General features: G+C 41.1%; 1 protein-coding gene across 1 annotated transcript in view; it reads left to right on the top strand.

The window, feature by feature from the left end:
* The first annotated feature begins 24,534 nt into the window (after positions 1–24,534).
* tmem161b (transmembrane protein 161B) overlaps positions 24,535–26,183 on the top strand; it is an 81,740-nt gene continuing 80,091 nt past the window's right edge. The window contains exon 1 of the mRNA XM_060907099.1: positions 24,535–24,747. Coding sequence (XP_060763082.1) covers positions 24,745–24,747 — 3 coding nt within the window. The 5' untranslated portion in view covers positions 24,535–24,744. The remainder of the gene's footprint in view (positions 24,748–26,183) is intronic.

A 26,183-nucleotide genomic window follows, 5' to 3' on the forward strand; every position in this document is an offset into this window, starting at 1 on the left:
TGGTGCACGACAAACCTGCATTTCGTTTTTAACTTTTTGGAATTTTTTACTTCAGTTTTAAACCAGAAACCACAGAGAACTCAGCTATATGTGTGTGCGTATTCTATAGTATGTAGACAGTACCAGTCAAAAGTTTGTACACCCCTTCACCCATTCATTCATAGGGTTTTCTGTATTTTGACTATTTTCTACATTGTAGAACAATAGTGAAGACATCAAAACTATGAAATAAGATATGAAGCATATATGGAATGGTGTGGTAAACAAAAAAAGTGTTAAAAAATAAAATACATTACATATTTTAGATTCTTCAAAGTAGCTCGTGTTTACCGTGATGACACTTTGTACACTATTGGCATTATCTTAACCAGCTTCATGAGGTCATCACCTGGAATGCTTTTCAATTAACACGTGTGCCTCGTCAAAAGTTGATTAGTGCAATTTCTTGCCTTCTGAATGCGTTTGAGATCAAATAGTAAATAATAAATAATAAAAATACAGTAAATAGCCCTATTCAACAACTGTAGCAATCCATATTATGTCAGGAACCGCTCGACTAAGTAAAGAGAAACGACATCCGTCATTACTTTAAGATATAAAGTGACTTTTAATGAATAAAAATAAAGAAAATAATTGAATTAGAAGGTGTGTCCAAACTTTTGACTGGCATTGTATATAGCGTATGTGGCTGCTTTACAATGTTGTTGATTAAGACCTTTGTGAGTTAAAAAAAAAAAGCTTACCAGGATAAAATTTATCATGTTTTCCTTGCCTTCCATTAATGAGATCTATTGTTCACTATATTTGACTATTTTGCAGCATTCTATCAGTGCTATATGATGTTTCAAGCTGTTCCATTTACCTGATAGAAGAAAGTGGTGAAGTTGGCAGAACATTGATGCTTGGGAAGGTGGAGTTGGTGCATTTGGCATGGTGGTCTTCAAGCAAAGAGAAAAAAATCCACTGCGCATCTCCTCCACCCTTCTATTAGTGCTGTCATATCTCACGGGTTGAGCCCCTTTTCCCCATCAGGCCTCGGGGCAAAGTGGTTTACACAAGTGAAGCACTTTCTGCCTTTCAATTAAATCATAGCCTAGAATCAACCCCAGCACATTTCACTATTTCATAAAGAACAAAGCTGAGAAACAGACTGTCGGTTCATATAATCTATTTTTGGAAGTGCTTTTGCTTTCAATCACCAAAGCCTGTATAAAGCAAAAAACAACACCAAAAAAATCATAATTTGAAAAAAAAATACTGGACCTTTGCAATTTGGGGTCAATAAAAAGACCTTGGTAAATGTCATAAGAAAAATCTTTTTATTTTAAACAGTATAACAGGCGGAGCTTTTCCAAATAGAGCACCATTATCACAGCAGGACGCATAAAAGTCGTCTCACAATCTCCCAGCTATAATCTAGCCACACACTCCTAACATATGTAGGCTAATTTTCTAATTCTTTTTTGAACCCCTCTTGAATTTAAATGTCCTTATTGAGTCTGGTGTATGACTAGTCTGGGTGCATTGTCCACAGAGCCAGACAGCAGACTACTTCTGTCTCGCCACTACTGAAACTCAGCTGCTGTGGCAACTAAAGAGCTGAAATCAACAGAACAAACACCAGACCCTCAGTAATTTATATTTGTATTGTTTCATTGTTAATCATATTGCATAGTCTCTGTAAATGTTTATGGTTCTTGATTTGTTTGTAAACAAATGAGACCGACAGCTCTGTCTACATTCATATATTAACTCACCATCTATCCACCCCACCCCACCCCACCCCACCCAAACCCAACCCAGTCTATCCCTATAGGCGACAAGAGGTCAAGTTGTCCTATTCAGACCAGTCTTGGGGATCACCGAATGGAGACAAAAGTGGTTCAGTCTAGCCAGAGTCTCAGCACCCTGGGATCAGACGTGAACAGTGGTCCCCAGAGAGCCATCATTCATTTGTTCTCTGGCTTTATCCCTGCTTGACTTGTCTGGCACTGATGATCACCTCCTGATCCCGTCATGGTCTTCAACTTGAACTTCAGACATGAAAACACTGGGCGAGCCAACTAGTTTAAGTTAGATACATTAAAGCGTGTCTTTACAAGCACAAGTGGTTAATTTTTTTTTTTTTATTTTGGCCCAGCTTTCTGTATCAGGATCAGAAATTTGTTATGGAAGTGCAATTAAAAACTGACTTTAATAGTGGTTCACATTTGTGTAGACTTAGATATCCTGGATGGATGAGCAGAGGCCAAGACAGTGCTAAGAGACAGTGGATTTACAGATGAGACCATTTTATTCTATGACCCACAAGGGAGTGGTCCCTCACACTGCTGTTCTAACTCTGAGCCTACTGGGGTTCTTAGCATGGCTAACTTTGATGCAAATTAACCTAAAGAGTGTGAGAATATTTTGTGTGTGTGTGTGTGTGTGTGTGTGTGTGTGTGTGTGTGTGTGTGTGTGTGTGTGTGTGTGTGTGTGTGTGTGCATTAAATCAGATCTACATATTCATCCATTCTGTGTTTTCCATGTCAAACCAATATAATAGTGATGGGCACTCTATCTATCTATCTATCTATCTATCTATCTATCTATCTATCTATCTATCTATCTATCTATCTATCTATCTATCTATCTATCTATCTATCTATCATTAGTGGGTGGCAAAGTGGTGCAGTAACATGGCATCTCATAGCTCCTGTATCCCTGGTTCACTTGGGCTACTGTTTGTGTGCAGTTTTGCATGCTATCCATGTGGGTTTCCTCAGTGTTCTCCGGTTTCGTCCCATTGTCCAAAGACATGCAGGTAGGTGGATTGGCTAGGTTTAATTGCCCCTAGGTGTAAGTGTGTGTGTGTGTGTGTGTGTGTGTGTGTGTGTGTGTGTGTGTGTGTGTGTGTGTGTGTGGTGTCCTGGGATGGACAGAGGTCCCATCTGAGGTCAATGTCAATTCTCCTGTCTTGTGCCCAGTGATACTGTGATTGGCTCTAGATCCACCACAACTCAGGAAAAAGCAATTACAGAAGATTTACTGAAGGCAAACTTATAATAATAATAATAATAATAATAATAATAATAATAATATACAGTATGTATATTATCACAAATAATAATTTCAATATGCTTACTTATATCAAGTGAAGAGCATATGTCCAGTTTGCCTGAAACACACTTATAATGAATATCTACACTCACCGGCCACTTTATAATAAACACCCATCCACTTGCTGTTTTCTGCAGTTCTCTAATCAGCCGATCCCTTGACAGCAGCACAATGCATCAAATCATGCAGCTAGAAATCAAGAGCTTCAGTTAATGTTCACTTCAAACATCAGAATGGGAAAAATTGTGATCTCAAAGTGTGACTGACTTTCACTGTGGCGTGGGTGTTGGTTTGAGCCAGATGGACTGGTTTGAGTATTTCAGAAACTGCTGATCTCCTGGGGTTTTCACACACAACAGTCTCTAGAGTTTACACAGATTGGTGTGAAAAAAAAACAGAAAAAACTGAGTTGAGTGAGCGTCAGTTCTGTGGGTGGAAACAAATGCCTAGTTGATTAGAGAGGTCAGAGGAAAATGGCCAGATTGGTTCGAGCTGCCAGGAAGGATATAGTAACTCATAGCAACTCTTTACAACCACGATGAGCAGAAAAGCATCACAGTATGCAGCAGCAGAAGACCAGATTGGGTTCCACTCCTGCAGCCGAGAACAGGAATCTTAGAATCAAGAACAAGTTCTTATTAAAGTGGCCGGGGAGTGTATATTGTACAACAGAGTTCAGTACACATTCATGAGAAACACAGATTTTTATTGAAAACTCTCATGAATCGTTCAGCCAAATGTATATCTGTAGCTCTAAAACGTGTTCCTTCTGTTGACTGAACTACTTTTTAGAGGGAAGGATTTGTGTTCATTTGTGGTCATGTATTTTACAGATTTATAGACAGAATTCATTCCCTGTGTCCAAAATCGCTCCCTACTCCCTATATAGGGCACTATATAGTGGCTACGCCATTTTGTAGTGCTGTCTGAAACCTTACTGAGATTATTTACACCCTATATAGTGCACTCAAAGTATCCCACAATGCATCATGAAAAGTAGTGAACAACCGATGGTCACTAACCAAAGCAATATATCCCATCATGCATTGCGGTCGTGCTGAAAGAAATCAAAGTAAAAGTCTCAAATTTGATTTAATAAAAGGCGGCGGCAAAGAAGAAAGTATTCAGCCTTGATTTAAAAAAAACTGAAAGATGCAGGTACTTTGTATTGATTAATGTGGGAAATACGCTCAGTATAATATGGATTTATCACAAAATACATGCATGTGTTTATTATTTTGAAAACCCACCAGCCAACTGATCTGGCACATTTTAATTGTGCGACATTAATGACATGAATACCAGTGCAACAGACTAGTGTCCGAAAACGGTGTTTTTTTTTTTTTTTTTCATTTTACCAGTGAGCTCACTATATAGTCCTCTATATAGTAATTCCTTATATAGGGAGTAGGGAGTAGTGAACGAGTGAGTGATTTCGGACACAAGGACTTTCTTCTTCTTCTAGTATACGGAAACATTTGAATTATTAATTGTTCGTATGCTACAGATGCAGTAGACAGAGATCAGGCTGAAAATTCTGGAGTATGTCTGACAAGAAAAAGCTTGAGACACGGTCATATTTGTATATGCGAAGACAGTGCTGTTCTTTATATCTCTGGTTTATTTATTTACAAAGCGCCATGAGTCACAGATGATGCTTCTCCAGAGGAATGAACCCTAGAGGTCTCCACTTGCACAAAGCCCCTCTGCAGTGCCCTCCACTGTACAACTCTGTGCGCACACACACACACACACAGAGACAGAGAGGGTTGAATCATATTTTGAAGGTCTGAGCCAGACCTGGACTTTTACGTCTGATAAGAGATCATCAGCAGTAAGTTGCACAACCTTGATGGAGCAAACAAACCACAGAGCTGGCATCACACAAACAATCAAGAACCCACCATTGTGAACGATAAAGTGAGTGCTACTGAAATGAACTCAAGTTTGTGAAGGTCATTCACTTGAATTCACTTACCATACAGTAATGGTAAGTAAAATCAATCTAGAGTCAAAATATATTGTGCAGCACCGCTGATTTGTTATGCAAACGCATCTGCTATTATTTCCCATATTGTCATTGTTGCATAAGGAGAGAAAATGTATCTGCGAAAACATTAACTATGATGCATCATTTTTGTTCACTCAATAAATAGTAGACAAAACACAATGTGATGCAATTTGCTATTTGTGATTAATTTGCTTGCCCTAATGGTGCTGGGTGATAGATCATGATGTTCTTTATGTTATATGCCAACAGCATACACTCATACGGACACACACACTCCCAGACGTTCCCAATATATATGTTTGATTTGGGTGGAGGGTTGTGGACTGCAGCTGCCTGTCTGGCCTTGTCTGAATGAGACGAGGGAGCTGCTACTGTTTTCCTGTGTGTGTGTGTGTGTGTGTGTGTGTGTGTGTGTGTGTGTGTGTGTGTGTGTGTGTGTGTGTATGGGCAGGGGAGACGCAGGCTGTGAATGCTTCTCCTGATGAGAGATGAAGGCATATTAAAAAGTATATTAAATTACCCTGATTAACAATTTAGCCACGAACAGGGGCACTGCTGAGGAGCTCGATGGGGAGGCTCCCGTGCCATTCAGGAGCAGAGTGCCAGGGTCAAAAGGTTCCCCAAGTTCACAGGCTCTGGGCCTTTTGTTATGCTAACACTCTCGCCCCAAATCAGCTGCCCCTGTACTGTGGCCAGACAGAAATTATTCCCTGAGAACTTTTTTTTTTTCTTCCAGAGAGTTGTTATTCCTGGTCAGTGGTTCAGGATGAAGGTTTTATTTATTGTAGACGATTCAAGATGGTGGGAGGAAAAAGGGGGGCGGGGTTGGTGGTCGGAGCTAGTGTTTCAATGTGTGTGTCAGTGTGTGTGGGGGGGGGGGGGGGGGGACAACAATACAGGAAGACTCAGACAATTAGCAAATTATTTTTGAACCTTTTTTATATCCATCCATCCATCCGTTATCTGTAGCTGCTTATCCTGTCCTACAGGGTCGCAGGCAAGCTGGAGCCTATTCCAGCTGACTATGGGTGAGAGGCGGGATACACCCTGGACAAGTCGCCAGGTCTTTTTTTATATTATTATTATTATTATTATGTTTCATTTGGTATTAATCATCTCATCTCATCATCTCTAGCCGCTTTATCCTGTTCTACAGGGTCGCAGGCAAGCTGGAGCCTATCCCAGCTGACTACGGGCGAAAGGCGGGGTACACCCTGGACAAGTCGCCAGGTCTTTTTTTATATTATTATTATTATTATTATTATTATGTTTCATTTGGTATTAATCATAATAATCATATATAGTAATTATGTCATAATTTTTTTTTTCAGTAAGATCTACTGGGTGGAATGTTATTATAAACTCACGTGTGTAAAAGTCCTAGGATCATGCAAAGAAATGCTATAGAGCAAACATGCAATGATGAAATTAAATTGTTCTCCATTAAAAAAAAATACTGTAAAGAGCAGAAAATGGTCATAAATTAAACAGTCAGTATTTGGTGTAGCGACCATTTGGTTTAAAAAAAAAAAGCAGTCTTGGGTACAGTGAGTGCAGTTTGATAAGGAAATGAGCTGTAGGTTTTACTGAGCATCTTACAGAACCAGCCACAGTTCTTCTGGACACTTTGACTGTCACACTCGCCTCTTAATTTTGCACCAAAACCCAGCAGCCTTCATTATGTTTCCTTTTTTAATCTGAAAAGTGTCTCTTACATAATATGCTGCTTTCTTTACTAACATACAAACATCTTTCTGTAAAATTTAATTTTGTGCTGTAAAACTAATGTTTGTCGATCTAAAATGTGTCTGGACTGACTTGATAATGTAGACGTCATAAAATAAAAAGCTATAACAAAGTTTGTACTCATAAATAAGTTGCCTAAGACTTTTGCACAGTACTGTATACTCCTACTTCTACTACTATGACTACTACTACTAATAATAATAATAATAATAATAATAATCATCATCATCATCATCATTTGTTTGTGTTAAGTCATTTGGACTATTTTGAACATGCCACAAAGCCAAAGCTGCCAGTACTGAGTGAACTCTCGCAGGGTTTATTTGTCTCCAGCTGGGTTTAGATGAACTGAAATTAAATGTAATGAAACAGTGTAAATTCAGCACTGGGGATTTGCTGCGTAAAAACACTCAGGTGGATAAAGCCATGTATCGGTCAGTTCCTTTGCGGTCTCTGGGGAGAACCAATCAGCTCACAGAACATGGTGAGGTGAGGAGATAACACGCCCCTGAGGTCAGGGCCAAACGCCCGGTCAAACACTTTTAACCCCGGGGTCAAGCTCTTTAACATCGCAACACGTGCTTTCACTTACCGGATGTGTGCGTCTGTTTTCATTTCTATCTCTTCGAACAATTGCAAATTAAACGCAGACTACATGTAACAAACAGGGATTTTTGAAAATGCTAGATGTAAGGAAAATGAAAGGATATAATAAATAATATATTACATCACACAGGGCCAAAAATCACTGACAGAAGATTATACTGAGCAAAAATAACAGAGGATCAATTTGATTTTATATTCAGCTGGCAATTTCATGTTGTTTTCATCGCTCATCTTCCTGATATGTTTCAGATGTATAAGGAAATTCACAAAAGCTTCAGAAATTATTTGAAAGACATAAGCTGTGTGCCATTCGACTACCAACAGTCCAGTTCAGAATGATCAGTCCTGAATGAACACCTACAATCCCTAATGTGTCCTGCTTAATTTTTTTTTACATGTACAGGAATGATATCGCTGTATACAGGACACTCACTTCAAAAGGCAAAAAGATTGTGGAAAAAAATTATGTAAATTAAGTTTGAAAAGCTTTTAATAAATACGGAAAGGCAAAACACTGGCACTGGAACACACTGGAAATGGGTCAAATGATAACAACAACAACAACAACAACAATAATAATAATAATAATAATAATAATAATAATAATAAAGGGTATTGAGTCTGCATTTTGTATAAGACCTTCTGTCCTTCTGTCCCATGTCTTACCGTCTCCTTCTGCTGCATCAGTTTTGTCTTTCGTCCATGAATGAAAAACCGACAACATTTTTCATAGCCAGTCCGGCTTCATCTGTATGCTTAATTACCCGATCATGAGAATTCTCTCTCTCTCTCGCTCTCTCTCCTCCCCCTGTTTTAATTATAACATCTCACCCTCTGCACATTATGCTTGGCACATATGCAATGAAGGACTCGATGAAGGAATTGATTGCATCAGATGCCGATCCACCACCAGTGTTTCCTCCAGTGTTTCGTTCACATAATTTTTTTTCTCTAAAATAATTTGCTGCATATTTTACAAAGGTGTTGGGTTTTGTTGTTGCTGTTTGTGTGTGTGAAGTAATCTATAAGATAACATCCAAAATGGCATCCTATTTCTTTCATGGGGCATGCAATGCAAATAAATAAATAATAAAATAAAAATTTTAAAAAGCTCCAGATAGCCTACAAATGTACTACAGTAATACAGCAACTCAGAACTCTTCTCAGAGCAAGGCTTATATTCTGCTTAAGGTAAGATACACAGCAGGCTCACTGATTTTCAAATGATTATTCTCTATGATCCTCGAAAAGCTTTGAAAATAACAGATTGTGATCGCATTAAAAAAAATTCAACAAGTAATCTATGTCAATCAGTGCATTAATCATTCACACAGAAACCAAATAACATGATGTGACTGCATTATGCTTTTGGTATTTTTTATTATTTTGAGCCTGGAAACTTGAAGCTTATTGAAGACCATTATTATTATTATTATTATTATTATTATTATTATTATTATTATAATACATGTTAAGGGTTTTATTTTTTTTTCCTTTATACCATATGGCACTTTAGAAGATAATAATAATAATAATAATAATAATAATAATAATAATAATAATAGCCAGCAAATTTGTACAGAAAAATGTTGAAATTTCCCTTAAATGTGTAATTTTAGTTGCTGATTATTAAACATGCTGGGCTTATAGTATGTCTGAAAGGCTAATGAGAAAGGAGGCCATCTCCCTTTCAGCAGAGACCGAGTTGAAGGAGCTGCCAGTCATTAGCTAGACACTTCACAGCAACAACTGAGTGAGGTGATGGAGTGAAAGGTGTATGAGCAGCACTGCAGGGGGTCCGTCTGACCAAACAGGCCCACAAAGCGGTCCTCTCAGACCTGATCCGCCCCTCTTTTCAGGTCTGTTGATTCTCAGTGGAGTCTGGCACACGGGGGAAATAGAAAAAAAAGCCTTGACTGATCCACTCCACAGAAGTAAAGTAGTCCCCTCACCATTACAATTTTGCTGCTGCTGTAAACGAATGTTAGTCACATTAACACGTTATATACAGTAGCTCCTTTGCAGTCAGGTGACAGTGCATTCTTTGGGTATTTGGGATAAACCAAGTACTCACACAGGAGCTTATCTTCTTTCATTTTCATATTTTCCCACCACACACAATTTATTCCCTCCTTTCCTGTGAGAGGGACACCTGACGTACTCAGACTGGGTCTAATGTCAACAGTGCTCCGAGGTGACATTTACATCCACCCAAGACATTTAAATATGTGTGACCAAAAAAATAATCATAAAAAACATCCCAGCTGCTCCGATCCTTTTAAATCACATTATGCCTAAAAAAAAAATCATATGACATTTGATAGAAAGAGTTCGATTCTTTTAAATGGGCCAGATAGCATAATGGCATATAAATGCCACTTGTGCGTTTCATAAAACAATGGCAAAAAAAAAAGTGAGTAGTGTATACACGGCTGAAACAGCAACGACTGTGATGTTCCATTGTCAACCTATTATATTCGATCATGATTTTCACAGTCGTGTCAGAAATATAAAGTCTTCATTCATCAAAAATAAGGGCATCATCATGATTTCAGGCATCACATAGACACAAAGTTTGATTGAGACAAACCTCATTAGCATTATGATTTACATTACACAAGAGTAAGGCTAAGAAAGGTTTATAACCTCCCTCCCTCTCTCTCTCTCTCTCTCATGCTCATTTTAAATCATGTTTGATTAATAAAAGATGGGATGGAGTGTAATCCTGCTCAGTTTCTAAATGGTAAGAACTGCTTGTCATTAAAAATAAAGCATGGCATTCCAAACTGTGTGTGTGTGTGTGTGTTTGATTGAATATGCAAAGGCGAGACTGTAGTATTCTTTGTACTGTAAGGCTGGGGAGTTTGAACAAAAGACATGACATCAAGAAGCGATCACATGGATATGGAGCAAAAAAAAAAAAACGTGTGAAAGTTGACTGTGTATTCCCCAACCTAGATACGTTCCTTCTAAAAATACCCACTGAAAGGAGCCTAATGAAAAGAATAGACAGCAGTGACACGCTATAAAAAATAAACTAGGAGTGAGAGACTTACAGTACATACACAGATGGGTGACAAATTAAAGGACAAATCTGTAGCTCTGCTATGGTGTGTGTGTGTGCACGCGCGCGTGCGGGGGGGCATTTATTTTTGCTGGCATGGTTTAGGTTTACTTGTCCCCTTAGAGAAAAGGGTTACAGAAAATCAATACAAAGTTCTTCTGACTGATTATCTTTATCCTACGATGAAACATTTCTATCGTGATAGGAGTGGACTCTTGCAGAATGACTCCGCCCCCTTCTACAGGGCACGAAGGCTCACTGAAGCATTGATGAGGATGAAATTTATATAAATTAAATGCTTTGGCCTTCACAGTAAATACTCATCCCTCCAGTATAGTTCCAGAGACTTGTAGAATCTGTGCCAAGGTGCATTAAGGCTGTTATGAAGGCTTGTGATAAACTAACACCTTCCTAAGATGTGACTGGAATGTTTTCAGAATGTGTCGTTTCCAAAATAAGAAGAACGACTTTCACAATTTAACTGTTAGAAATATACAGTAGATCATCTATCCATCCATCCATCCATCCATCCATTATCTGTAGCCGCTTATCCTGTCCTACAGGGTCGCAGGCAAGCTGGAGCCTATCCCAGCTGACTATGGGGAAAAAAACAGAGCAGAAATGCCCCCCAAATGAGTGCTAATTTATGGGGGAAAAAATGATCGCCCATACAGTGGGGAAAACAAGTATTTGATCCCTTGCTGATTTTGTTGGTTTGGCCACTAATAAAGACTCGATCAGTCTGTAATATTAATGGTAGGTGTAGTCTAACATGCTGAGACAGAATATCACAAAGAAAATCAAGAAATCGACTTTAAAGAATTTGTATTAATTTATTTGCATTTTATTGAGGAAAATAAGTATTTGAACCCTCTTGCCAAAAGGACTTAGTACTTTCTGGCAAACCCCTTATTAGCAAGCACAGAGGTCAGACGTTTTTTGTAGTTGATGACCAGGTTTCTGCACATATTAGGAGGAATTTTGGTCCACTCTTCTTTGCAAATGACCTCTAAATCATCAAGATTCCGTGGCTGTCGCTTGGCAACTCTGAGCTTCAGCTCTCTCCATAGATTTTCTATAGGATTCAGGTCCGGAGACTGGCTGGGCCACTCCATGACCTTGATATGTTTCTTCTTCAGCCATTCCTTGGTTGCCTTGGCTGTATGCTTTGGGTCATTATCCTGCTGGAAGACCCATCCACGACCCATTTTAAGCTTCCTGGCAGAGGGAAGTAGGTTTTCACTCAGTATTTTACGGTACATGGCTCCGTCCATCCTCCCATTGATACGGTGAAGTAGCCCTGTGCAGAAAAACACCCCCAAAGCATAATGTTACCACCTCCATGCTTGACAGTGGGGATGGTGTTCTTGGGGTCATAAGCAGCATGTCTCTCCATCCAGACACGACGGGTTGAATTGATGCCAAAGAGCTCAATTTTGGTCTCATCTGACCATAACACCTTCTCCCAGTCACTCTCCAAGTCATTCAGATGTTCATTGGTGGCAAAGTTCAGGTGGGCCTGCACATGTGCTTTCTTAAGCAGGGGTACTTTGCGAGCACTGCAAGATGTTAGACCATTGCAGTGTAAAGTGTTACCAACTGTTTGCTTGGTGACTGTGATCCCAGCTGCTTTAAGATCATCCACTAACTCTGCCCGTGTTGTATTAGGTCTATTTCTCACCGTTCTCATGATCCTGGAAACCCGACAAGGTGAGATCTTGTTTGGAGCCCCAGACCTAGGTCGATTGATGATCATGTTGTGAGTCTTGTACTTGTGCACAATTGCACCAACAGTTGTCACCTTAACGCCCAGCTTCTTGCTAATGGTTTTGTAGCCCATACCGGTCTTGGGCAGGTCTACAATCTTCTCCCTTAAATCCACAGAAAGCTCTTTAGTCTTTCCCATGTTGGAGAGTTTGGAGTCTGACAAACTGATTGATTCTGTGGCCAGGTGGCTTTTATACAAGTCATGAGTGATATCAGGTGTCTTCAATTTAGGTGACAAGGTAATTTGGAGAGTCTAACTTGTCTGTATTAACAAGAACTCTTGATGGTTACTAGGGGATCAAATAATTCTTTTTCTCAATAAAATACAAATAAACTTATATAGATATTTAAAAGTTATTTTCTGGATTTTCTTTTTGATATTCTGTCTCCACATGTTAGAATACACCTACCATTAAAATTACAGACTGATCAAGTCTTTCTTAGTGGGTAAACCAACAAAATCAGCAAGGGATCAAATACTTGTTTTCCCCACTGTAGTAGATCATCTAATAATATTCTATTCCAGACAAACACTTCCTGGCCATATACAGTGGCATGCAAAAGTTTGGGCACCCTTGCTGAAAATGTCTGTTACTGTGAATAGCTAAGTGAGCAGAAGATGAACTGATTACCAAAAGGCATAAAGGTAAAGACAAGACATTTCTTTAATATTTTCCACAAGATTACATTTTTATTTCCATCATTTACAGGCATAAAATACCAAAAAATGAAAAGGACCTGAAGCAAAAGTTTGAGCACCTGGCATGGTCAGTACTTAGTAACACCCCCTTTGGCAAGTATCACAGCTTGTAAACACTTTTTGTAGACAGCTAATAATCTTTCAGTTCTTACCTGGGGGATTTTCACACATTCGTCCTTGCAAAAGGCTTCCAGTTCGACAAGTTTCTTGGGCTGTCTTGCATGCACTGCTCTTTTGAGATCTATCCACAGATTTTCAATGATGTTTAGGTCAGGGGACTGTGAGGGCCAGGGCAAAACCTTCAGCTTGGGCCTCTTGAGGTATTCCATTGTAGATTTTGAGGTGTGTTTTGGATCATCGTCTTATTGTAGGACCCGTCCTCTTTTTAACTTCAACTTTTTTACAGATGGTGTGATGTTTGCTTCCAGAGTTTGCTGGTATTTATTTGAATCCATGCTTCCCTCGACCAATGAAATGTGCCCTGTGCCACTGGCTGCAACACAACCCCAAAGCATGATCGATCCACACCCATGCGTCAGAGTTGGAGAGGTGTTCTTTTCCTGGAATTTGGCACCCTTTTTTCTCCAAACATACCTTTGCACATTGTGGCCAAAAAGTCCTATTTTGATTTTATCAGTCCACAGGACTTGTTTCCAAAATGCATCAGGCTTATTTAGATATTCATTTCCAAACTTCAGACACTGAATTTTGTGGCTCAGACACAGGAACGGCTTTCTTCTGATGACTCTCCCATGAAGGTCATATTTGTTCAGGTGTCGCTGCATAGTAGAACAGTGCACCACCACTCCAGGGTCTGCGAAATCTTTCTGAAGGTCTTTTGCAGTCAAACAGGGGTTTTTATTTACCTTTCTAGCAATCCAACGAGCAGTTCTTTCAGAAAGTTTTCTTCATCTTCCAGGCCTCACCTTGATCTCCACCATTTCTGTTAACTGCCATTTCTAATAACATTACGATCTGAGGAAACAGCTACCTGAAAACACTTGGCTACGTTCTTGTAGCCTTCTCCTGCTTTGTGAGCATCAATTATTTTATTATTCAGAATGCGAGGGAGTTGCTTAGAGGAGCCCATGGCTGTTGATTTTAGGGACAAGTTTGAGGAGTCAGAGAATTTATACAGCTTTGAAATCTGCATCATCTGACCTTTCCTAATGAAGAATTTGAACAAGCCACAGCTCAATAAGCTAATTAAGGTCTGGAACCTTGGTAAAAGTTACCTGAGAACTCAAATGTATTGGGGTGCCCAAACTTTCACATGGTGTTCCTTTTCTTTTTTCACTCTCCAATTGTACAAAACAAAAATAATACACAAATATTGCAGAAAACACTGAAAAGAAATGTCTCGTCTTTACCTTTATGCCTTTTGGTGATCAGTTCATCTTCTGCTCACTTAACTATTCACAGTAACAGACATTTTCAGCAAGGGTGCCCAAACTTTTGCATGCCACTGTATGTACTTGGTTACATTTTGTAGGCATACAATTATTGTCCAAATTGTTCTTGAGATTAAATTACAGAGCTCACGTAAATAAGCAGAAAATAATAACTGAATGTAGAATGCATGTCAGGGTGCTGCACTTGAAGAACTTGGATTAGAGCCATCTCCAGTATCATGTCACTGTGCAGACAATAGTTTCGCTGTAGTTACTTTAGGTCTCCTGATAAGATGGCATGGTGGTGCAGAGGGTAACACAGCTCCAGGGTCCATGGTTTCATCCTGAGCTCAGGTTGTTGTCTGTGCAGAGTTTCTCTGTGTCTTCTCTCTGTGTTTGCACAAGTTTCCTCTGAGCTCTCTGGTTTCCTCCAACATCCTAAAAACAAGCGTGAGTTAAAATTTTAACATGCAAAGAAGAAGCCATATATAAACAACATCCAGAAACACCACCACCTTCTCTAGGCCCAAGTTCATTTACAATAGACATTATATTCATCCATCCATCCATCCATTATCTGTAGCCACTTATCCTGTACAGGGTCGCAGACAAGCTGGAGCCTATCCCAGCTGACTATGGGCGAGAGGTGGGGTACACCCTGGACAAGTCACCAGGTCATTGTAGGGCTGACACATAGAGACAAACAACCATTCACACCTACGGTCAATTTACACTGCAAAAAGTAAAAATCTTAGGAAGTTTATTTGTCTATTTTCAAGTCAAAACATCTAGCCACCCTTATTATAAGACATAATTGCCCAACAAGCAAAACCTCATTTAGCTAGAAAGGCTAGTTTTTAGACAGTCCATCTTGAAAATCTTGTATAGACAAAATGTCTTGAAAAAGTCTTATTTGGAGCACCTTTGAAAATAAAACAAGTTTTTTTTAAACAAGTAAGTACATTTTGGACATTTATCAAATGTGGGTCATCTTGTTTCAAGAAAAAAAAAAGTATGCTTGTTTTGGGAATAAATGAACTTTACTAAAATCTTTGAATCTTGCCCCCAAAATGCACTGTTGCTTTGGCGTTGTGTAAGCACTGTAAGTCAAAATGCATAGACTTTATTTTATTTATTTTTTTTGGTGCCTGAGGTCCTGGGGAAGTGGAATCTTAAGAGATGTCTTAATGTTTGAATGTTGAAATGGGAAAAAAAAAAACTTGTTGCAATGCTACACGTGTGGTCAACTTGATTCAAGATAGTCTCTGGTCTCATATCTAGAGTATTTTGCTAATTACAGGTCACAAAAGGAGAATCTTTTAAGCTAGCAATGCTTAGTTGTAGAATTTAACAATCCTAATATTAGTATAGGTGGCACGGTGGTGTAGTGGTTAGCGCTGTCGCCTCACAGCAAGAAGGTCCGGGTTCGAGCCCCGTGGCCGGCGAGGGCCTTTCTGTGTGGAGTTTGCATGTTCTCCCTGTGTCCGCGTGGGTTTCCTCCGGGTGCTCCGGTTTCCCCCACAGTCCAAAGACATGCAGGTTAGGTTAACTGGTGACTCTAAAGTGAGTGTGAATGGTTGTGTCTATGTGTCAGCCCTGTGATGACCTGGCGACTTGTCCAGGGTGTACCCTGCCTTTCAGCTGGGATAGGCTCCAGCTTGCCTGCGATCCTGTAGAACAGGATAAAGCGGCTACAGATAATGAGATGAATATTAGTATATTTAGCTTAAATTCAGTTTTTACTGCTAAGACTTTGTCATTTTACTGTTAAGACTTTGTCATCCACTTTGGCTCAGGTGGATAAGGCGCCATACCATAAATCCGGGGACCCAGGTTCGATTCTGACCTGAGGTCATTTCCCAATCCCTCCCCGTCTCTCTCCCACTTATTTCCTGTCTCTACACTGTCCTATCCAATAAAGGTGGAAAAGGCCCCAAAAAAATCTTTTAAAAAAAATGGCTAAATGTAAGAAGTACGATCTTGTTATAAGAACTATTTTGATTATTTTGAGTTAATCAGATCTCGCATAATAAGTTCCCCAATCTTATTTTGGAATTATTTCATCTAAAAAGAGGTTAGATTTTTCATCTTACTTTAAGAAATCTTACCAAGTCAAATTTGACTAGTTCCACTGGCAGATTTTTTTCACCTGATTCAAGCAAATATGCTTTGTTTTAATCTTTTATTTCTTATTTTTGAAAGGCCATTTTTTGCAGTGTAGAGCCACTAATTAGCCTAACCTGGAAGTCTTTGGACTGTGGGGGAAACCAGAGCACCCAGCGTAAACCCACACAGACACAGGGACAGACATCCCAAGTCTCCCGGAGAATTCCGGGAGTCTCCCGCATATTGATAGTGGCTCCCTGATGCCCACAAATTGGATTATATCTCCCGGAATCTAGAGCAAGTGAGCAAGAGCGTGCACGCGAAACATTAATGTCTGCATCACGCATATGACGGAGTGCGCAAGGGAGAGCGAGAGAGACTGCGTGTGTGCCTGTTCATGTAGCGCATGCTAGACAAAGAGCATCCTGATTGGTTTACAGACATCCCAACCTGCAGAAACTCACCCCCCGCTGATGGGAAAAAAGTAATGCGGCATGAATTTTTTCCCATCAGCGGGGGGGGGGGTGTTGGGTTGGGTGTCACGACACCTCCCTGAAATGAGTTTCTGCAGGTTGGGATGTCTGCAGGGAGACCATGCAAACTCCAAACAGAAAGGCCCTCGTCAGCCGCTGGGCTCGAACCCAGGATTTTCTTGCTGTGAGGCAACTACTACACCACCGTGCCGCCTATCCTGTAGTCTGAGGAATTGAAATTCCTTTTAGAAATCATGGACGCTGCGTCCTCCTAAAAAGAGTCTAGGGACCATTCATCTTGTTATCAGTGCACAGTTCAAAAGCCAGCATTTGTGATGGTATGAGGGTGCATTAGTGCACATGACATGGGTAGCTTGCACATCTGGGAAGGCATCATTAATGCTGAATGATGTTTCACGTTTCAGAGTAATATGCTGCCATCCAGACAAAATCTTTTTCAGGGAAGGCCTTGCTTATTTCAGCAAGACAATGCTGAACCACATTCTACTCATATTACAACTGCATGGCTCTGTAGGAAAAGAGTCCAGGTGTTAAACTGATCCGCCTGCAGTCTACTTCTGTCTCTATTTGAAAACATTTCATATATTATAAGATGAAAAATATGATAAAGGAGACCCTGAACTGTTGAGCAACTGAAATCTTATGCAGCAAGAACAGGACAACATTTCACTTTCAAAACTACAGCAATTGGTCTCCTCAGTTCCGATGTGTGTTGGTAAAAGAAGAGGTGATGCAACACAGTGGTAAACATGCCCCGTCCCAACTTTTTTTGAAACATGTTGCTGACATCAAATTCTAAATGATATCACAACCCAGCATTTTCAAGGTGATAATTATTTATTATTGTGCTTTTATAGTTTCACTGGTCCCTTGAATTGAATGAGTTTAGTCAAACCCTGAATACCACAAAATCAGGTAGGCTGATAAATAATGCCATCTTGCACCTAATGTGTTCTGTGAGTACAAAGTTCGGGAATAAAATGTTCTGTTAGTCGAGATAAAATATTATTGTACACATTTAAATTCATTAAATAAATCCATACTGAGGGGATCCTTAGAATTGATTTTACAGGTAAAGGGGTTCTACACACACACTATTCTCGTTATATGCCATTTGAGCTGTCTTTCCATTATGATCATATAAGGAAGCTAATAAAGAACAAATGCACACACATACTGTAGCACAAACTGCTGAAAAAAATAATGCTTGCTAAAACAGAAAGGTGTCAGTATTAACTTTTTCAGCAGTTTGTGCTATAGTAGCTCTTCTGTGGGATTGGACCATATGGACTAGCCTTCGTGCCCCATGCGAATCATCGCACCTTGGCTGCCCACTACCCTGTCACCGGTTCACTGCTTGTCCTTCCTTAGATCACTTGTGGTAGGTACTAACCACTGCATGTTGGGAACACCCCACAAGATGTGCCATTTTGGAGATGTTCAGATCCAGCCATCACAATTTGGCCCTTGTCAAAGTTGCTCAGATCCTTACGCTTGCCCATTTTTCCTGTTTCCAACACATCAACTTCAAGAACTGACTGTTCTCTTGCTGCATAATATATCCCACCCCTTAACAGGTGCCAAGGTAACCAATGCTATTGACTTGACCTCATCTCATCTCATTATCTCTAGCCGCTTTATCCTTCTACAGGGTCGCAGGCAAGCTGGAGCCTATCCCAGCTGACTACAGGCGAAAGGCGGGGTACACCCTGGACAAGTCGCCAGGTCATCACAGGGCTGACACATAGACACAGACAACCATTCACACTCACATTCACACCTACGGTCAATTTAGAGTCACCAGTTAACCTAACCTGCATGTCTTTGGACTGTGGGGGAAACCGGAGCACCCGGAGGAAACCCACACGGACACGGGGAGAACATGCAAACTCCACACAGAAAGGCCCTCGCCGGCCACAGGGCTCGAGCCCAGACCTTCTTGCTGTGAGGCGACAGCGCTAACCACTACACCACCGTGCTGCCCTTGACTTGACCTGTCAGTGTTTTTAATTTAATGATTAGACAGACAGACAGACAGATAGAATTTCCCAGGCCTCTGGTAGAGGACCTGAGCTTGAAAATGACACCTCCCACCCCCTCCCCCAGAAGTTAGTTTCAGTATACATTTCCTGAACATAATCTGTTAAGCATTTGCTTTTTTAATTAACATTTAGAGCTACTGATTGGCCTTAACCAAGCTTCAGTGTCAGGACAAGGACAGTTAAAGGAACAGTCCACCGTACTTCCATAATGAAATATGCTCTTATCTGAATTGAGACGAGCTGCTCCGTACCTGTCCGAGCTTTGCGCGACCTCCCAGTCAGTCAGACGCGCTGTCACTCCTGTTAGCAATGTAGCTAGGCTCAGTATGGCCAATGGTAGTTTTTGGGGCTGTAGTTAGATGCGACCAAACTCTTCCGCGTTTTTCCTGTTTACATAGGTTTATATGACCAGTGACATGAAACAAGTTCAGTTACACAAATTGAAACGTAGCGATTTTCTATGCTATGGAAAGTCCGCACTATAATGACAGGCGTACTAACACCTTCTGCGCGCTTCGGCAGCGCATTGATATCTGAGCTCCGTATCAATGTGCTGTCGAAGCGCGCAGAAGGTGTTAGTACGCCTGTCATTATAGTGCGGACTTTCCATAGCATAGAAAATCGCTACGTTTCAATTTGTGTAACTGAACTTGTTTCATATCACTGCTCATATAAACCTATGTAAACAGGAAAAACGCGGAAGAGTTTGGTCGCATCTAACTACAGCCCCAAAAAATACCATTGGCCATGCTGAGCCTAGCTACATTGCTAACAGGAGTGACAGCGCGTCTGACTGCGGCTGACTGACTGGGAGGTCGCACAAAGCTCGGACAGGTATGGAGCAGCTCGTCTCAATTCAGATAAGAGCATATTTCATTATGGAAGTACGGTGGACTGTTCCTTTAAGACAGACAGACAGATAAAAAGAACAGCAATATTTATGAATTATGCAAGTATGATATTCTTCATCCACTCCTCCATGCAGAACATTTTCATGTAGAACTCCTTTATATTCTCAAATCTGTAGATACAGTTGTGGTCAGAAGTTTACATACATGGACATAATTGTCATGGCAATATTGAGCTTTCAGTGATTTTGTTTGAACTGTTCTTTTTCTGTGGCAGAATGATTATACAACATGCATCCTTAAGCAAGAATTTGGCGCACAAGTTTTAATTTATTTTGGATTTTCTGAAATCAACACAGGGTCAAAATTATGCATACAGGGTCAAAACTTTGCATACGCCCACTTATATTATTAATTCAGTGGCGCTGAAAATTCCAAAATGTCTTTTAACTTGCCAAGGCATCTTAATTTCATATTTGTGATCATGATTGACGATAGCTGTTAGCTTCTCTCTTCCAACATAAAAAGGGTTTGTTTGACAGACTCACTGGATTGACCAAAACACAGTATAATGGAAAAGTCCAAGGAGCTCAATGCAGATCTGAGAAAGAGGATCACAGAATTACACAACTCAGGAAGGTCTCTTGGAGCCATTTCCAAACAACTGCAGATTCAAAGATCATCAGTTCAAACAATCGCATCTAAGCACAAGTTATTGGGAGGTGTAGCCACTTTGCTGGAAAAGAGCCAAACTGTCACCCTCAGCTGAGAGGAAATTGGTTCAGATGGTCAGCAACAACCCAGGAACCACCAAGGCACAGGCCTGTCATGAACTCGAAGCTGCTGGAACACTGTTTACAGTCAAGCGAGTTTTACAACAAAATGGACTGAAAGGATGCCATCCAAGAAAGAAGCCCCTGCTCCAAAATCAACACATTCAATCTCAACTAAAGTTTGCAGTTGACAACATGGACAAAGAAAAAGCCTTCTGGAGGAAAGTTCTATGGTCAGATGAGACAAAGGTTGTTTGGTCACAATCACCAGAGGTACAGAGGAACGCTGTACCAACTGTCAGCATGGTGTTGGTAGCATCATGCTTTGGGGCTGTTTTGCTGTCAGTGGAACTGATGCATTGCATTAAGTGGGTGGAATAATGAAGAAGAAGGAGGACTACCTCAGAATTTGTCACCATAACCTCAAACCAGCAGAAACTTGGACACGATTGGGTGTTCCAACAGGACAATGACCCCAAACACACATCAAAGCTGGTTGTGAAATTAATATACGTAGCAGGTTAACATTAAGCTTAAAATACATCTTGACCTCAATCCTATTGGAAATATATGGACTGTGCTTAAAAGTCATGTCCATGCCAGGAAACACACACATTTGTTTGAACTTTACTAATTCTGCAAAGAAGAGTTGTCAAATATCCAACCAGATTTCTGTCAGAAGCTTGTTGATGGCTACCAAAATCTTCTGGTCAATGTGAAACTTGCTAAGGGACATTTAACCAAATATTAGGTGTGCTCTATGTATACTTTTGACCCTGTGTTGATTTCAGAAAACCCAAAATAAGCTCAAACTTGTGTAACAAATTCTTCTTCTTTTTTTCAGTAACGGTGTATGTTGTACAGTCATTCTGCCCCAGAAAAAGAACAGTTCAAAGAAAATATTGAAAGCCCAACACTGCCATGACATTCATGTCCATGATGACATTGATGTCTGTGTGTGTAAACTTCTGATTGCACTGTTGGCACTACTCCTACGTTTTTCAATAGGGTTTAAATCTGGAGACTGACGTCGCGGTTTCCTGGCCACAATTATTCTTGTGTCGATTTGGATGCATATTTGGTGCCTTTATTTTGTTCCATCAATGGCCAATTCTTAACCTCCTTGCAGAAGCAGAACAAGGTGTGGGTTAAAAAATGCTGGCACTCAACAAAGGGATTATACATATGTGCAGTTTACACTCCAGGGAGAAAAAGTGCATGAGACTAATGCTGGAATCAGACTACACAATATTTTTGTGTTCCAAGATGGTCACCATGCCAGATTAGGCAATCATAGTGCCATAAATTATTGCAGTGCCTTGGTCAGGAGACTCGTAACACTATATGTTTGACCCTGATCAATCATTGTTCATGTCCTTGCGTGTCCTTAGGAAGGAGGGTCAAAAAATTGCCAGTCATCACTACAAAAGGAATGTCAAGGAACACTTCACAGGAATTGTCAAATGAGGCAAGAAAATACAAAAATTCTGACATGCTAGAATTTTGGTCGGGGGTGTCGTCGGGCATCCCAGAGGCCACATCGCTGTTCTTCGATTATGTTACAGCACAAGACCTGTTCATTGTTCTCGACGATCATATTCAGGTCAGGTGCTGGAAGTTTGTCAGCCACGACAAAACTGTGCCCAAATTGGGCTGAATTTGTGTAGTCTGAGCCCAGCATAAGAGAAAAAAAGATGCCAGTATTTTGTTCAGTGACTGTATATCTGTGAAGATACTCCGTCATCCAGGTACATAGTAATCTGTGGTTGGTAGAAGAGAGCAACTGGACTTGCTTGAAAAGTTTTCAAGCAAGTCCAGTTGCTCTCTTCTACCAACCACAGATTACTATGTACCTGGATGACGGAGTATCTTCACAGATATGTTTTTACGCACTTTGGGATGAGTTCCCTTCAACTGGTGCGGGAGTATGAGAGGACTTCCAGAAAACTGGCAGACATCTTAGCCAGAGAGGATCGTTCATTTTTGTCAACCTGGAACGACCATCACTGAACAGAGGTGGGTGTCTATGACATCTATCAGCCACCTACAATGCAGCCATCAGCATTCTGATTCGGATTCTATGATGATCCATGAGAGGATAAATACTTGATACTCCCTATTAGACAGACAGAACTGAGGATGCCTTTCGGATGAGAGGCGAAACGTCTTCAAGACTTTTCAAGCAAATCCAGTTGCTCTCTTCTATCAACCACAGATTCAGTGACTGTAGTATGAACAAAAGTGATGTAGTGATGTTTGGGTGACATAGCGGTGTAGTGGTTAGCACTGTTGCCTCAAGGCAAGAAGGTTCTGGGTTCTCCTTGTGTCTGCATGGGTTTCCAAAGGGGTTAACATGGGGCAGCCATGGCCTGAAGTGCCCTTGAGCAAGGCACCTAACCCCCAACTGCTCCCAGGGCGCTGTAGCATAGCTGCCTACTGCTCTGGGTACGCGTGTGTGTTCACTGCTTTAGACAGGTTAAATGCAGAGAGGAGTTTCACTGTGCTTAAGTGTATGTGTGACAAATAAAGGCTTCTACTTCAACAAATGGTGGTCAAATCCTTCTTTAGAAAAGTGGGTGGATTTATATGAATGGTGAGTATGTTAAACATGTGCATTTCCCTGTTAGTTTTTTTTCTTTTTCCATCTTTAATACTGTTGCATTGCTTCGATGGTCGTGTCTGTTTTACAACAGAAGGCCAATTTATGCTGACAACCCAGTCCTCGCAGATGGTGTCTGCGTAGCCCCCCCCACCTTCGCAGACGCTCTGTGCGCACCTCCCAAAAACTGTGACCACCGCAGAAGCCTCGCAGACAGCGTCGCAGACAAGAGGGCTCTGATTGGTCCACTCTACATCCACTGTACACGCACTTCCGCTTCCCTACTTTCCCGGTTTGGTTTGTTTTCACGACCGCCACTTTTAAAAACACGAGCGAAGATGGAGCAGCACGAAGAGCGGTTGATCGAGGAAGTGAGAAAGTACGTACATCTATACGACTCCAGTTCTAGTCATTATAAGTAACCGGAGGATAAACACTCCACTAACCACACCCACCAACTACTCCTAGCGATTTCGCGACTTCGCGCCCCCTTGCGTTGTGGCGGTGAATAACATCGCGCACACCTATTACTCCCCGCTCAACGATAAATTACAACTGTCTGCGAAAAGCTATCTGCGAAAGCCTTGTCGCAAGAGCATGCAGAGGCCCTTAGATGAAACCCCGTGGAATTTGTTCCCCAGCTAACCAGTGCTGTATCTAACTTACATAATTGTGATATTTTACCAATAAAAGAGCTTGTTTGATATTTTAACAATATTTCCTTGTCCAGCTTTTTCTTCACATGAGAAAGAAGGAAAACCTGCCAGGTGTTTGTGAGTGTGCTCCAGCTCTTTTGGCCTCTTGCACTAACCGGTCAAACTCGCACTGATTTCTGATCTAATAAGGTACTTGGTTCACATTGTCAAAAGGTTTAGTGTAAAAAGTCAAAGTAAACGCATCAATATATTTCAGTACAGATGGATAAGGAAAATAAGAAATTAAAAACAGCAATAACAACAAAATACAACGCAGTTTTCTCCGTTCATCTACTGCAGTGTTGTCACAAACACCGGTAGAAAAACGTCACATGTGTTTTCCAATCTGCTTCCGGGAACGGGGCCTTTAAAGATCGAAGGCTGTCTAAGATTTTGCCTGTACATATCAAAACAATTAAATTACAAATATTGACAAGCGTGCTATATTTTGAATTAGAAAACAAAAAAATCACGATTATATTTCAATATATGCTATAAACATAGCGTTTTGAAAATAAGTTCAAGATTTATTTAGTCTGTTATATGTTTTTGAATGCAGGCAAACTCCGTGTCCAGCTAAGTCGCGAGAATCCGTAGCGTGACCTCTACTGCAGTTGAAAACACTCCGGAGCCGAGGGTGAATCAATTGGTCGTAGGGAGGCGAGTTGTTTCTGCTTGACATATTCAACTTTCAAAGAACAGCACCACAGACAGGCCTATGTCCTCGGAGCCGCTTGATTTCCGACTCGGGGAGAACAGTGTGACTGCCGGCGCTGAGTCTGTTCCTGCACAGCTACATCGACATGGTGAGCAGCACAAGCTAATGCTGCTAGCATACAGTAAGCCGAGGCTGAATCCCGAATGGCTCCTTACTCCCTACAGTATCACTGAGCTGTGTGCTGTTAAATACTTGCTTAGACACTCCTTCTAGTACACTACGGTATGTGCAGGGGGTTATTTGGGATGCGGCAGGCGGTCCAGCTGTAACAGTAGTGAACATGGAGTTTAAATATAACGGTTATGTTTATTAACAGATAATAAATCAGCAAAGTTATTTATGTAAGATAAGATGTTTTTTCGTCCCTCGGTGGGGAAATTTACATAATAGGGAATATTTTCACTCATCCTGAGAGCTCATATTAAAAGTCTAGATGCTTTCAGTCCTTATCTACTGAAAGTCTTTATACTTTTATATTCAACTTTAATAACTAAAGCATGAGCATTGGGTTTGTTTGTGTCAGAACATGACTTTTTATTTAGAGAATATAGAGCATTATTGCATTATTGGCTGTCCCAGAAGTAGTGTATGACAGTGATCACTTACTGTAGGTCGTGAGTGGGTGGGTGAGTGAGTGTGGGTGAGTGTGAGAGAGTGGGTGGGTGAGTGTGAGAGAGTGGGTGGGTGAGTGTGAGAGTGGGTGAGTGTGAGAGTGGGTGAGTGTGAGAGTGGGTGAGTGTGAGAGTGGGTGAGTGTGAGAGTGGGTGAGTGGGTGAGTGTGTGTGAGAGAGTGGGTGAGTGTGTGTGAGAGAGTGGGTGAGTGTGTGTGAGTGAGTGGGTGAGTGTGTGTGAGAGAGTGGGTGAGTGTGTGTGAGAGAGTGGGTGAGTGTGTGTGAGAGAGTGGGTGAGTGTGTGTGAGAGAGTGGGTGAGTGTGTGTGAGAGAGTGGGTGAGTGTGTGTGAGAGAGTGGGTGAGTGTGTGTGTGAGAGAGTGGGTGAGTGAGTGTGTGAGAGAGTGAGTGAGTGAGTGTGTGAGAGTGAGTGAGTGAGTGTGTGAGTGAGTGAGTGTGTGAGAGAGTGAGTGAGTGTGTGAGAGAGTGAGTGAGTGAGTGTGTGAGAGAGTGAGTGAGTGAGTGAGTGTGAGAGAGAGAGTGAGTGAGTGAGTGTGTGAGAGAGTGAGTGAGTGTGTGAGAGAGTGAGTGAGTGAGAGAGTGAGTGTGTGTGAGAGAGTGAGTGAGTGTGTGTGAGAGAGTGAGTGAGTGGGTGAGTGTGTGTGAGAGAGTGAGTGGGTGAGTGTGTGTGAGAGAGTGAGTGTGTGTGAGTGAGTGGGTGAGTGTGAGTGGGTGAGTGTGGGTGAGTGTGGGTGAGTGGGTGAGTGTGTGTGAGAGAGTGAGTGAGTGTGAGAGAGTGAGTGAGTTTGTGTGAGAGAGTGAGTGAGTGGGTGTGAGAGAGTGAGTGAGTGGGTGGGTGGGTGAGTGTGAGTGAGTGGGTGTGAGAGAGTGGGTGAGTGTGAGAGAGTGAGTGA

Source organism: Neoarius graeffei, chromosome 24, assembly GCF_027579695.1.
Source record: "Neoarius graeffei isolate fNeoGra1 chromosome 24, fNeoGra1.pri, whole genome shotgun sequence".
Lineage (NCBI taxonomy): Eukaryota > Metazoa > Chordata > Actinopteri > Siluriformes > Ariidae > Neoarius > Neoarius graeffei.